Raw genomic sequence first — 14650 nt, forward strand, 5'->3', positions numbered from 1 at the left:
GGTCAAGGTCCCTCAAAGATTTGAATTTTACATAGATAAATAATGAACTTCTTTAAATTAATCTGTAATTGGATAGACCTATACTAATCCATGAAAGGAAGTTTATGAGTTACCATATCTATGGTAACTGGGCATTTAATTTCAAAAAACAGTCCTAAGTATTTAGCCCCTTGTCATAACTTAGGAGTTGAGAGACTTCAGATGAGACACTACAAAGGATGTAATAAAGAAAAGGAAAATTCCTTAGCTCAGGTTTTTCTGGTCTTCCACTCCAGCCCAAGCCTTGGGCCTCAACCTCAGGGTTTGAATAAAAAGGAAAGCACCAAAAATCTCAAAAAAGCATGGTTTTGACTATCTTTGGGGCAAGCCACCATAATATGAAGGTAATAGAGCAGGAGGACATTTGTCTAAGAAAACGAAAAAATTCATCATCTAGCCACATTCTACAATACTCTCAAGCCCCGTATTTTGCAAGTTAGTAGATGGGGAAAAACAGGGTAACTTTAGATGAGAAGTTGTTAGATCAAAAACATAACTTTGGATATAAAATTGTTTAAGATGGAAAAATCTCTACTATCCTAGAGTTGGTGTGTCTGTGATTTTAAAATGGTAATTTAGAGCCATGTTAAATATATATATATATATATATATATATATATATACACTCATAATTATTCTTTTAACCAATATAAAATGTTTAATAATAATGGCTGGAATCATCATTGCTTTCAAAGACTTGTTTTTACATACTATTCCTCTGAACCCTATCCCCTATCCCTTTGATCTTTATAATGTATCTGGGAAAGAGAGAGGGTACATATGATTATCCACGTTTTAAAGAGGAGGAAATAGAAAACTAAATAGTTCATCTAAAATCACATGACTAATAAGTGGACAAAGCTATAACCAAAGCCACTCTAATACCATGTCCCTTACCCTTCATACTTCATCACGTGGACAAAGCAAAACAAAAACAAAAACACAATATCTGTGTGCTGTAGAATGTAAACTCTTCTTTTTTTTTTTTTTTTTTTTTTTTTTTGCGATACGCGGGCCTCTCACTGCTGTGGCCTCTCCCGCTGCGGAGCACAGGCTCCGGACGCGCAGGCCCAGCGGCCACGGCTCACGGGCCCAGCCGCTCCGCGGCACGCGGGATCCTCCCGGACCGGGCCACGAACCCGCGTCCCCTGCATCGGCAGGCGGACTCCCAGCCACTGCGCCACCAGGGAAGCCCCTAAACTCTTCTTTTAATTGAGTATATGGACAAAAGTAGTGATTTTTTTTAGCCTTCCAGTAAGCAAAACATTGAAGAACTGTCTCATTGGTCTTTTCAAACAAAGAAACTGACTTGAACAGGTATTGAGACATATACTATTCTTCATGAAAGCTAAATTGGTCATTTTGAATCCCCAGGATGAGTTATCAATTTGGTAAAGGCACCTTAACATGCCCTTTATATCCACTGTTATTGTTTAACATGGATTTGATGTCAAAACTATATTCTATTACAAATAAATAATAAGAAATAATTTTAGGTGAAAATGTATTGTTATTAGAGCAGATCTCTTTCATTACATAGCTTGCTGCTACTTAACTAATCACTTTTCTGAGGAACAAAATAGTGTGCAAAACCATTGACATATAGTGAAAATACTGAGTTTAGAAGTCAATGAATGACACTGTACTTCAAACATGCCACTACTTTGCTGAGACTATGAACCAATCACTTCAAGTTTTTGAATTTTAATTTTCTTATTTGTGAAATGATAATAATAGTACCCATTCTCAAGTAACTCACAATATTGTCACAATTTTAAAATTCAATAAACTTACATGAAATTCCTCTGTTTCTAAATGATGAGCTAATTGTTATCCTGTTACTTACGTGGGCACTTCTTGACACAAAATGCTCCATAGGTGTATTTTGCATTGAAGTTATGCTCCAGTTGAAAGGTTGTTGGATTGTAGACAAAAGTTTGTGGACACTGAGTAACACATGCTCCACTATCATTGAAGTTCATGCAGGCCTGCAACACAGCAAAGATTAATTTTGTTTTAAAAATAACCTTCATAATACTTGTTAAAGGGACACTGCTACAACAGTTCTGTGATAGTTTGTATTGTTTACTCAGCGTACATCAATTTCATAAAAACTGGAAAATCTGATAAATTTCTAGTTGTAAGGGCTTATTTTTTAACTTAGTATTTGTTTTGTACTTCTCAATTTTACAAAACTGTTTTTCTAATGTCAGTAAACACACCATCTACAGTTATTGATGTTCTAATTGCTTGGTATCTATCCATTGATTTCTAAACTGAAAATTGGTTTAAATTATTAAAGTTAGATAATAGTGAAAACTTATTTAAGCTTACCCTTATCCAAACAGTTTATGTTGAGTCTTAGAGTCTGGCAGTGACAACTAAATCTCCATTTGCACAGGCTAGACTTTCCTTAAAGATGGTTTGGAGAGTTCGGTGCCTTAAGTGATATGGTAAGTCCATTCATCACCATTGTATAGTGAGAAAATGTAATGGTCATTCAAACTGGACTTAAAAGTCTCTGGCAGGTGATTAGTCAAGTGTAAATGTAGGGGGTACGATGCCAAAATGTAAAGAAGTAGCTATACTTAGCCCGTAATTAAATAATATGATACCATTTCCTATATGGTCTTTTTCATAATGTCATACCATTTACTAAAAGTCAGCAGTTCAAGTAAATTTGTTTCTGCTGACATATATTTGTATTGAGACCTCAATTTGTTAATATGTTCAAATGTATTTGAGAATGATTAAAAACAATTGTACCACCTAAGAGTTAGGTATTTGATATGAAAAGAGAACATATGTATAAGTACACGAAAACATGTGATTAGCAAAATAGGGGACGAACTAATTATCTTAATTTAACAATTTAAACATTCATAGGAATAATTTAGGCCTTGGAAGGCAAGCTAATGTGAACTCAAGCTATATTTTACATATCATCATAGATTGTATGTATGGTGATTAATAAGCACTAATTTATTCTGTTTCCTCAAAATATTTTCTTAATCAATTGTTGTTTTAGCAAGCACTTTATCACAAACATGACAATTCCCTGATGATGGTCTACGAGATGCATAATCAGAATGAGACTCACTGATAATACATTATTCACTAAGATGACACTCTCCAGGAAGAATCTATTAAAAACCAATCTAGGAAACTCAGTAAGTTTTAATTTATGGGTATAAAACTTCATGTGTCCTCATAATTGCTTTACTAATATATTTTATACAGTGTTGTGCACAGTTTGCTTGGCAACAAAGGGACATAAGCCAGAGAAATCAAACAAGTTTACCTTCCAGACAGCATACAATACAACATAACTTACACCAAAGTCTTGGTCTGGCATTCTTGAACATTCTGTACTAAATGCCAAAGTGGAATCACTGGACCATTCCATAAAAGTAATGAAATGAGAATTCTGAAGCTCACTCAGCACTCTGCTTATTGTGATAACGGAACCATGAAAAAAATGCAGTGAAGCTTCTAAGTGAAAGTTAACATCAATTGTTGGTGTTTATTGTTGCTACTGTTTTGAAACTACTGTTTTGAAACACTTGTTCAGCATCTTCCAGATCAAGCTTCAATCCCATGTCTGGTGATAGGCAAGGGAAAGGGTCTCAGTTCAAGATCTGCCGAGCATCTTCTGTATACTTTTAACATTTTTCTTCTCTTTCCTTCTTTCTCCCTACTCATTTCTGCAATACACACTTTTGTTTCACTATAAAATTAGGATAGACAAATTAAGTTTCTTGTGACATTAAGAAAAGTAAGAAATTACTATGTATCTACATCATAAGAGCTATAATATATAATTTGCTTATTTCCAGAATTAAGTGCCAAATTGAAAAAAAAGACTCAGTTCTAAATATATCTGTGTATTCTCTGGATATTTGAGAGGGGAAAAAAAACAAAATAAATTACTGTGTGCATTTTTAGCAACAAAAATAGTTTATTATTTTATGATTTTTAGCTTAAAATGAAACTAATGCTCTGTGTGTATGAAATTTCATTAACTATAGCTCACAGAATTGCCTGCATGTATTCAAAAGAATAGAAAGACCTTTATCAGGGATATCAAAATGTAATTAAAAAGTGGCCCCTACAAGCTATAAATGTTAATTTTGAGGCATAAAAGTGTCCTCTTCTAAAATAAAAATCACACAGATTAGCATATAAATTGCTTTAAACGTGCATTTGTAAATCTTATAAATCTTGAATAATATTAGCTTGTAAACAATATAAACTGTAAAACAGTTAAATTCCTAAATTTATGTGCTTTAATCTTGAAATTTATATTTGAGAATAAAATGCAAGTGCCCCCACTCAGAAGACTCGACTCAACGGTGCAACAACACACATATGTAATCACCGTAAATTCTGGAAGCATGCTGTTAGCTTTTTAAAAGATATCTCAATATGTTCTCCTTCATGTTGTCCAATAAATCTCACTCATAATATAAATTATAATCAGAAAGACATAATTCATTTAGTAGAACAGAACAATCCTAATTAATTAATAGCCACCCAGTGAGGGAATGACTTCTAGGAAGTCAAAGTATCGTTCTTAACCCTAAAATGGCAAAATTTAACCTTATCTTGTTTTTTTTTTTTTTTTTTTGTGGTACGCGGGCCTCTCACTGTTGTGGCCTCTCCCGTTGTGGAGCACAGGCTCCAGATGCACAGGCTCCGGATGCACAGGCTCAGTGGCCATGGCTCACGGGCCCAGCCGCTCCACGGCATGTAGGATCTTCCTGGACCGGGGCACGAACTGTGTCCCCTGCATCGGCAGGCAGGTTCTCAACCACTGCGCCACCAGGGAAGCCCTGATCTTATCTTAATAAGATATTAAAGACTCAATGTGCCTGAGTCAAACCAGGATGGAGGGGAGGACCAGAGAGTGAAAGGGAGAGCTGCCAGACTTACAAAGCAGTCAGTGTCCTTAGGTCCCGAGCAGCCTCCAGCACATTCTCGGTGACAGCAGTCACTAACGTAGGGTCCGTAGCATCTGCCATCACACTGTTCTGCACAGACAGTTCTTGTCACTGCAGAAAACAGAGATAGGTTCTCATCAAAGTCAGCCACCAAGAGAAACTTCTAAAGGGGTATGGAGTAGCTGAGAAAAGCTGAGCCCTGGAGAACAATGTACTCAACTGTCATTGACTCAGCTCAGCAAGCATTTACTGAAGGAAGTCTGCAATTGATCAAAATTACTGCATAAAACCCTTCAAAATTAATACATGAATTTGTTTTCTATATTCTTTCTTGTTCCAGCAAATACTTATAAGCTTTACAAAACTCACACAACTTAGCAAGAAAGAATCAAATTTAGAACAACTGAATGCGACATTTTGGCAGGTTGTGAAGGATGGAGTCAGCAGCGAAGTCATCTTACAGTGTGCACGGTGACGGCCTGCGGCGGGAGGTGTCCCAGGAGTGAGTGCAAGATTTTTGGTAGTCAATGCAGAAAGGGGAACAGAAACTTTTACATGATTCACATTATATCATTCCTATCAGATACATCGATGATAGATAGGTGATAAAATGGATATGTGACTGACAAATAAATAGGTAGGTAGGCAGGCAGACAAAGAGAGATAGATAATGGATCTGTAGTAGCACAACTGTTTCTATTCCTGAGATTTAAGTGAAATTTCTACTCAGATTTCTGAAAAAGGAGGGACTTGTGTAAGGAAGAGAGCAACACCCCAGAAGGAAGGAAAGGATGGAGGAGGAAAAGAAGGAAGGAGGAAAGGAAGAGAGGGAGGGAGGGAGATATATTCACACACACAACAAAAACTTCTATTAGTTTTTTCTTATAACATCCTTCAATCCAAGCTGACAGCAGTATGTCAAGGTATACATTGGACATCAAAATTATAGTACTGAGGGACACATTTCTGCTTATCACACTTATTCCAAAGATATATTTTTAAAGTATTTAGAGAAATGAATTTTACAGCATATGTATAGCACATCATTTCTTTGCTTCTGTATTTCTACTTCAGCCTTGTTTCTTCCCACCTCTTTGAGTTCTTCAAAGTTTCCTTCACTGCTATTATAGCAAGACACCACTCTAGTGTTCCTCAGAGCTGGTCTTCACAATTTTCTTTGGGCTAATGGCTCATATACCTTTATGAAATCATTCATCTCTACTCTGCATACTACCTATAGGTAGATAACATCAGATCCAGATCTGAATTCTCTATTGAGATGCAACATGTATTTCTAGGTGTCTACAAAAGTTCTCATTTAGATGTACAAAATGGAATGTATCATTTCCCCACCTCCACCATCGAGTATATCTCTCTTATTTGTTCCCTTACCTCAATTAATGATAGTACCATCCATCCAGTAGCTCAACTAAAATTTGGGGGCATGTTTTCTATTTCTCCTTTCCCCTCACCCTCACTTCTCATACCTAATAAAAATCCCAAATACTAGCAATAGATATTTTTCATTACTGTCCCTCCTCTCTACTCCAACTTTGTTCTGAGACTTACCTCTAAATTATTACATAGCCTTCTAAAAGATCACTCAGATCACAATCCTCTATGCCACTCTAAAAGTAATGATTTGAAAATATGGGCCACTGCATATAAATCAGTGTTGTTCCACAGTATGAAGCTTACTTCCCATCTCTGCACTAGAGGAGTAAACCCTTAGCAAGGAATAAAAGTCCTCTCTCAATTGACCACCATTTCTACCGGCATCTCTCACTACTCTCACTGTGATCCTCACATCCAGACAGAGAAATACCACTTGTGGTCCCCAGTTCCTTTCATGGTACTCAATTGTGATTTTCACTGCCTTTTCATGACAAAAAGAACCCTAACTGTCTTCTCTGTCTAGCAAATACTCATTCATTAGATCCACCTAAGGTGACATTTTTCTCTGAAACCTCTTCAGACACATCTCCACCCTTAGTTAATCTGACACACTTGCTTCTGAGCAAGTAAGCAGATGAATTAAATCTACTCATTAACTCTTCATATTCATACATGTGCTTATATTACCATTCCTATCTTTTAACCAATTGTTATATTTATTTAGATTTCCTAATTAGTAATTAATACCATATAAAGGAAACACTTTAATGGACACTTTTGGAAAAAACAGATTCAAATATAATTCCGCTCTTCCAGATTAACAAGGCTCTTTTGATGTATTAAGAGTTGCTCATTGAAATGGCAGACATACATTAAGTAATCAAATTACTAGATTTGAAATCAGTGTTATCACAGGACAGTCTACTAATTTGCTTTTAGTTGACAGGCTTTACTCATCTGGAAAATAGCATGAAGTGAGATAGCAATCATATCCTATAAATCATATCATGTTTTAATCCTAGACATATATGTCTAAGTGTTAATTTCTCTTTTTAACTCTATGGTGATTTAAGGTAACTATACAAAATGTTTCAATTTCTCTTTATTTATATACTTTGGTCTTTCCTACCAAATGAGGAAATTAATGTATATAGTATTTAAAGAAATAACCATGATTTTATTTTTATAAATTATTTATTAAATGTTCATAAGATAATTTTGCTCATTGAGTACACTATTTAAATATATTTAAATATAAAAACAATATGTTAGAAAAAGAATCTAATGTAGTACCACCTTAGGTGCAATAATAATTATTATACTGTGAACTTTTTTTTTTTTGTGGTACGCGGGCCTCTCACTGCTGTGGCCTCTCCCATTGTGGGGCACAGGCTCCGGAAGCGCAGGCTCAGCGGCCATTGCTCACAGGCCCAGCTGCTCCGCGGCACGTGGGATCTTCCCGGACCAGGGCACGAACCCGTGTCCCCTGCATCGGCAGGTAGATTCTCAACCACTGCGCCACCAGGGAAGCCCTACACTGTGAACTTTTAAAACATGTATTCAAATTATTCAATCATATGTGTTGTCAACTATAAATTTTTCAAAATAGCAATTTCTTCCATACAGTGGTCACCTATATCACATTTTCTCAGGATATTTTGATGTTAGAGATGCCATTCCATTTCAGGAACATGCAAAGAAACATACTTCTAATTCATTATTTTTTTAAATTTTGATTTAAGATATTAAAAGGGAATTCTGGGATTTGTTTCAAAAGCAGTCTACAACTGATTTTTTTCAAAAGGTAAGATACATTTAACACTAAAAAAGCACTATTTGTTATCATAGTTTTTATATGCCTAAAGTTCAGTAGGCATGAAACATATTTAGAAATCTTTGCTTGACAGACAATAAGTAGGCAAAAGGACAAAGCAATAAGCTTAATCTCTAAATAATGATGAGACACTTGTTTCCAGAAAGAAAACTTTCCCTTTGCACAGTCTGTTTAATGGCACTTGCTGATTAATAAGCATTACTTAATATGAATTAAACACATCAAACTATAGTCATATTTTATTATGATGGAAACACAAAACAAAAAGCAGGTCCCAAAATCAATTAGATAATTCACTTAGCCTCCATGGGAACATTAACTTATAATTGCTTTGGTTATTTTAATTTCCATCCTTGCTTGACTATTATTTCATTAGAATTTTTTTCCCCTATATTTATTATCTTTTCTAAATTGCTTCATTGGGTGCATTACAATATTTGGGTTGAATTTTAACTAGCTTGCTCTTTAGTGGTACATCACTAACTCTGATTGTTTAACATAAAAGATAAAACCTGGGAAATTAAAATGCTTATTATATTAGGGTCAGTAAATTTGAAATTTGAAATGGGGATTCATTAAAAATATCCATGAGAATCAGATGGATATTGGGTCCTTAACATTTAAGGAACCAAGCATCCTGTAGTAGTAAGGATGCTGCTGAGAGAATATCTATCATCTCAAAAAAACTAAAGTATTTATAAGTCGGTTTATTACATCAGCATTTCACTAATAAAAACAAGGGCTTAGTTACTTCTTAAAATATAATAACTACACTTAAAGTTACTCCCTTAGAAGAAATTAATTTTATTTGGAGAACTTTAGCAATGTACTAATCAAATATTTACTGTTACTTCTTATGAGTTACAAAAGGAAAATGAACATTCATAAATGGTGCAAAACAGAGCACTGACATCATGGTGACTAAACAAAAGGATTTCTGCCCATTAAAAAGTAAATGAGGTAAATTTAGGCAAAGTCTTTGTGTTTTCTTCCTACGTTTTACACCCTGCCCCTCATTTCCTCCTCCCCATCCATTCCTCCTTCATCATCTCCTCTATCTTCGCACCCTCAGTGCTTTCTGCTTCTCTTCACTTCCTCTACCCAGTGGCTCTGAACCAGGCTTTCTATTAGATCATTGAACAGGATTCTTGCATCAGTGAAAATTTTGATTTAGTTGATAATCAGTGGGGCCCAAGATTTTCCATTCTAATGAACTGCGAGGTTATATCACTGCCTACTATTCCACAGACCTCATTTGGAGTAGCAGATATAGAGTACTTTAAAAAAAATGCCTGGGAATCACCTAATTCCTATTAAATCAAAATTACCTGCCATATTCTAGGATTTGATACTTTTAATAAGCTCCCCCAGGTGATTTCCAATATGCAGTCTAGAGCTGAAAACCATTATTCTATCCAGTGAAAATGGGAAAAACTCTAGATTACTTCCATTATTTGATTGATTGACTGACTAATTATTCTTTGAGATTCAATCAAACTGACTGTCCTCTTCCTTTAATTTCCTATTGGTGTCGTTAAGCCCTCTATCACTAATAGGGAGAATAAGCAAACACAACTGATGTGCAAGCAGGTAGGAAAATGTGGGAAGAAAAAGACCTAAAGTGGGAACAGAAATATTGCTTGGCTAATACTGAAGGCAAAACTTTCAGATAAGTAAGAGACAGTCAGAAAACTCTTCCTTTCTCTTACCCAGCAGCTGTTTATGTGACGAGTATCCCGAGCAGCCCCCAATTACATTGCTAAACATATTTTAAAGCACGCTTATTTTTATTTCATTCTATTCAGTTAGTATTCAACGACCTGCTCCTCTATGCTGCCTAGATTATTTCTGTTTATTGACCCAATTTTGACAAGCTGTGTCCATGAAACACCTTGTGTCCATTAAATAGATGGTACTTCAGTGGAATGGTTTTAGTGTTAGGCTGTTTTCAGTTACAAACTTGGAGGTTTGAACAAGAAGAAAAACGCTTGGGTTAAGGCAGAGGTAATTTGGGTTGGATGTGAAGAATTTATTGACTATTAGCGTGATAAAAACACTGTAATGAGCCACTGAATGGGCTTCTTGAGTCTTTATTTGTCAGTATTTAAGGGAAATCTCTTCTGAATGCTTTAGACCTCCACTAAATTAAAGACAGTGGGCTTGATGAAATGCTCTCTAGAGGTACCCTCTAGTTCTACAATCTAATATTTATTCCTATGAGTCGTGAAATTGTGACCGCCCCCCCCAAAATGAACGTTTTGGGTTTTGTAACATGCTTCTAGAAAGCTACTATCATCAGAATCGACTTTAAGTGAAGCAAATAAAGCTCATAGACCATTCAAGAATATTACTTCCAGAGCATGCTGAAATGTGTAGAAAATCAGGTTTAATGACACTAACACTAAACTATATGCCACTATTAATTTTCCCAGGGGAGAATAATTGGACACATCTGTGTATCCAGTGCCTGATAGACTGTAAGAATTACATAGAAAGATACCTGGTCCTCTTCCTACTTTCTGATTCAATAAGTCTAGGGAAGGGGCCAGAAAATTCATTTTTTTATTGGGAGCCCCAAGGTTTTCAGAAGTAGCCTTTATAAACCAATATTTTTAATAGCTCTCCTCTAAGATACTCTCTCCTTCTTATTGTGTGGCTACTGCAGGAAGGGTAAAGCATTTATTTAGATGGGAAGGCAGAGACAGAGATAGGTCTTAAACTGGACTGCTGCTTCCTATCTCACATTAGATCACAGAATAATTGACAATAATTGTTGCCACACAGAGTCAAGCCTCAGGATACATAAAGACTATATCCTGATCTGGACAGGGAAGGAATTTTGAATTTTAATAATTTAATATTTTATCAATTATTTTAGACAGCACCATAAGGCCTAATGCATTGAAAAAAAGCCTAAGTAGAATTATAAAAAACATATCTGGGCTTTCTAAACTACCACAGTTATACCCATTTTCACATCACAGAAGAAAATATAACATTATCTTTTATTTCTAATTAGTCTGGTGATAGCTACTCTAAAGGAACTGACCATTCATACTGTAAGGTGAACACCCCTACAAGTATTATAATGGTTTAATCTTATATGCAATAACTGCTACAGTTCACCTGGAAAACAACAGGGCAGATACCTGCAAAGCCCTTACTGAAACTGACATTCAGAGTCAGTTAGTAAAAGTATGCCTAAATTTGGCAGCTACTAATCAGGTTTGATCCTTGTCCCAGTTAATTCCCTGGTGACCCATGGGCTATGACATGATAATATTGTTAGTTATGTCAAATAGGAAAGGAATCTTGTCTAATCTATTCTTCATCAACAGCTGCTTTATTCATTTATTTAATGAAGTTTTATTCAACCTATTTTTAAAAGACATGCTCAGTGGTTCATTAAGGGACCTTAAAGCTGATTTTAAACTACCCTCTTGGCCACCAGGGAAATTCTCCCTTATTAACAGGCTATTAACATCAGCAAAGTTTATGAGTCAGGATTTAAAAAAAAAAAAAATGAAAACAATATTGCCCTATTACATGAACTATAACGTATTCTTGAGGGTGAGTGTGTTTTTGCATAATCTTTCCAAGACTATATATATAGATTCCAAGATAATAAAGGAAGTGTATTAATTGGCATAATGAAACCATAAATAGTATTAAAAATATATTTTTACATTAGAATTGATGGCTACACCTTCCAAGACACAAATAATGATATACTGGAAATAAAATGATTTAAAAATGGAATTATCTTATCATGGATGTGTCACAAACCAAAAAATGAGGAAAAGTTGACATTCAACTTTTCCAAATCACCTTGCATAATAGCAGATCAAACATCTCTATATCCAGACCTGATGAAAATGAACACACACACACACACACACACACACACACACACACACACACAATCTGTTTTGCTTATCCTAGTTCCCTATTCAGAATATCAATAGACTGAAATAAAGACAATCTCTCCTACCCAGTATATATCTGGATGAGTTTCCTTCTGAAATTGGCAAAAAAAAAAGTGCCAATTTTGAAATGAAAATAATCAGAAAATATTAAAATGGAAAAGACAGACCCTCATCAGGTAAGCAAGGAATAAATATTTGTTGAACTAATGAATAATACTAGTCTAAAATTCTCATTTTAGGAGGAAGTTTAAAATCCAAGTAAATTGACTTGCTCATGGACAAATCCAAAATAATGTGCATACATCTCTAAGAGATATCACTATCTCATCAGGGTTTTCCAGGCAATATCTAGTTTCTTAATATCACAGCACAGCCCACATCTAATAATCAAATAGTATTCAATTTGGAAATTAAAATACCAAACGATGCTCAAATGCAAGGTGAAATACTACATTTAATAGCACAAGAAAACTGGAAATTAGCTATCCTCAGCTAAATCAATGTGCTCCTTTCTGATGTCAACTTTTTTTTCATCCAAATACACACTCATTCATGTTGTTTCTGTTTCAGATGGAAGGATGTTCTTTTCCTGCTTTAGAATGTTCCTGAGCTCTAGATCACCCAGTCCATTAATGTTCAAGTCCAAATTTTTGCATTGCAAATTATTTATATTCTCTCATCTATAATCAGCTTCTTTCTTTACTAGCCATTTCTTCATGCAGAGTTGAGACTCTCATAAAAATTTAAAAATAATTCTTCTTTTACCTCATGCTCTTCATTACCCTCAGAGAGCCAAGCATTTTTCAATCACTTTCAGTCACTTATAACATTTTGTGATGTATCTCAAATATCTATCTCCAGCCCCTTTTCACAATCTCTAAATATCTCACCTTAGTTTCCAATTAGTAACTGATATTTATTAGGCATTTCTACTTGGATGAATAAGAAATATCTAAGACTCATAAAGGACATAACTAAGCTTTTATTTCCACCCTCAATCCAGCCACAGCACTAATCTCTGCCTATATGCTTGATCTCAGTGACTACTGCCATCGTTGATTTAATCGATCCAATTTCTAGCTTGGAACCCAATCTCAAATTTCTTCTCTTCTCTCCCTCACAGCCAAATTGGTTGGTTACCAAGCCTCATTATAAACTCTACTATCTATTTCTTAAATTGCCTTTTTTAATCCTGTTTTTTCATGTTCTAAACTCCTGTTCTGCCTATCTGATGTCTGCACATTCTTCAAAGGTCAAGTCAATAGAAATCCCTTTCTTAACCCTTCACTGAATCCCTTACCTAGGACCCCTTACCTTGCATCCCCCTCAAAGTTTTTTCTTGGTGATCTCATTTCATGGCATACAGATTTCTATTACAGCCCTAACCCCATTACGTTGTAATTGGGTACTTCTGTGACCATCTACATCATGAATACAGAATCTTGGAGGCACAAACCAATTTGTATTCACCTTTTATGTTCAAACCTTAGCACAGTACCTGACACTTTAAAAGCATCAATAAATGTTTGAGAATAGTCACACACAAGCCCATATGCAAACAATCTATGGTGATAAAGACATCAGAGAGTTTCAAGGATTCTGTGCATTATTAATATCTACTTACAGAATAATATAAACCAATAATGTACATATATAGAGAGAGATAGAGATATTGAGGTAACATAGATGATACAGATATAGACATAGATATATAGAGATGAATAACATATAGATAGATGACAGGTACATAGATCATACATATAGAGATAGATATACATATAGGAAAGGTATACATCTAGATATAGATACAGGTACAGTGCCAAAATAACACCATACAGATAAATCTTCTTTGGAAGAAGTAGATCCTAACACACAGTAAGTTGGAAACTACTTTAATGATTTATATAACACTTTGAGGTTTCCACATTTGTTACTCTCTGGAGACAATTTAAGTATTTGCAATATTTATAATATATAAAGATTCACACTAATTATACATGAAGAAGTCTTCAAATCAAAATACTGTAGAAAAATTGAGAAAATACTATGAATAGAAAGTTTAATAAAAAATAGAAATGCTCAATAATTATGTAAAAAAGACATTTGACTTCAGCTATAATCCAGGAACTAGAAATTAAATCAGGGAAATATTGTTGTGCACATAATTCTTAAATGTAAAGAAAAAAAATCTAGTTTTCATGCACATTAAAGATTGGGCAAACTATTGGTTTGTATCAAAATTGATACAAGATTTTTTTTTTTTTTTTTTTTTTTGTAGTACGTGGGCCTCTCACTGTTGTGGCCTCTCCCATTGTGGAGCATAGGCTCTGGACGCACAGGCTCAGCGGCCATGGCTCATAGGCCCAGCCACTCCACGGCATGTGGGATCTTCCCGGACCGGGGCACGAACCCGTGTCCCCTGCATTGGCAGGCGGATTCTCAACCACTGCGCCACCAGGGAAGCCCGATACAAGATTTTTGAAGAGTAATTTGCTACTAACAAATTTGTGTACGTA

The 14650-nt window shown here is 35.2% G+C and overlaps 1 protein-coding gene across 9 annotated transcripts in view; it reads right to left on the bottom strand.

The window, feature by feature from the left end:
• The window catches only part of ERBB4 (erb-b2 receptor tyrosine kinase 4), a 1132189-nt gene that overhangs the window by 325715 nt on the left and 791824 nt on the right, over positions 1 to 14650 (bottom strand). For all 9 annotated transcript variants that reach the window (XM_067026813.1, XM_067026811.1, XM_059053753.2 and 6 more), the window contains 2 exons: positions 4972 to 5090; positions 1886 to 2027 (listed from right to left, as the gene is read on the bottom strand). In XM_067026813.1, the coding sequence (XP_066882914.1) occupies positions 1886 to 2027; positions 4972 to 5090 (261 nt within the window). The remainder of the gene's footprint in view (positions 1 to 1885; positions 2028 to 4971; positions 5091 to 14650) is intronic.

This window comes from Kogia breviceps, chromosome 2, assembly GCF_026419965.1.
Source record: "Kogia breviceps isolate mKogBre1 chromosome 2, mKogBre1 haplotype 1, whole genome shotgun sequence".
NCBI classification, from domain to species: Eukaryota; Metazoa; Chordata; class Mammalia; order Artiodactyla; family Physeteridae; genus Kogia; species Kogia breviceps.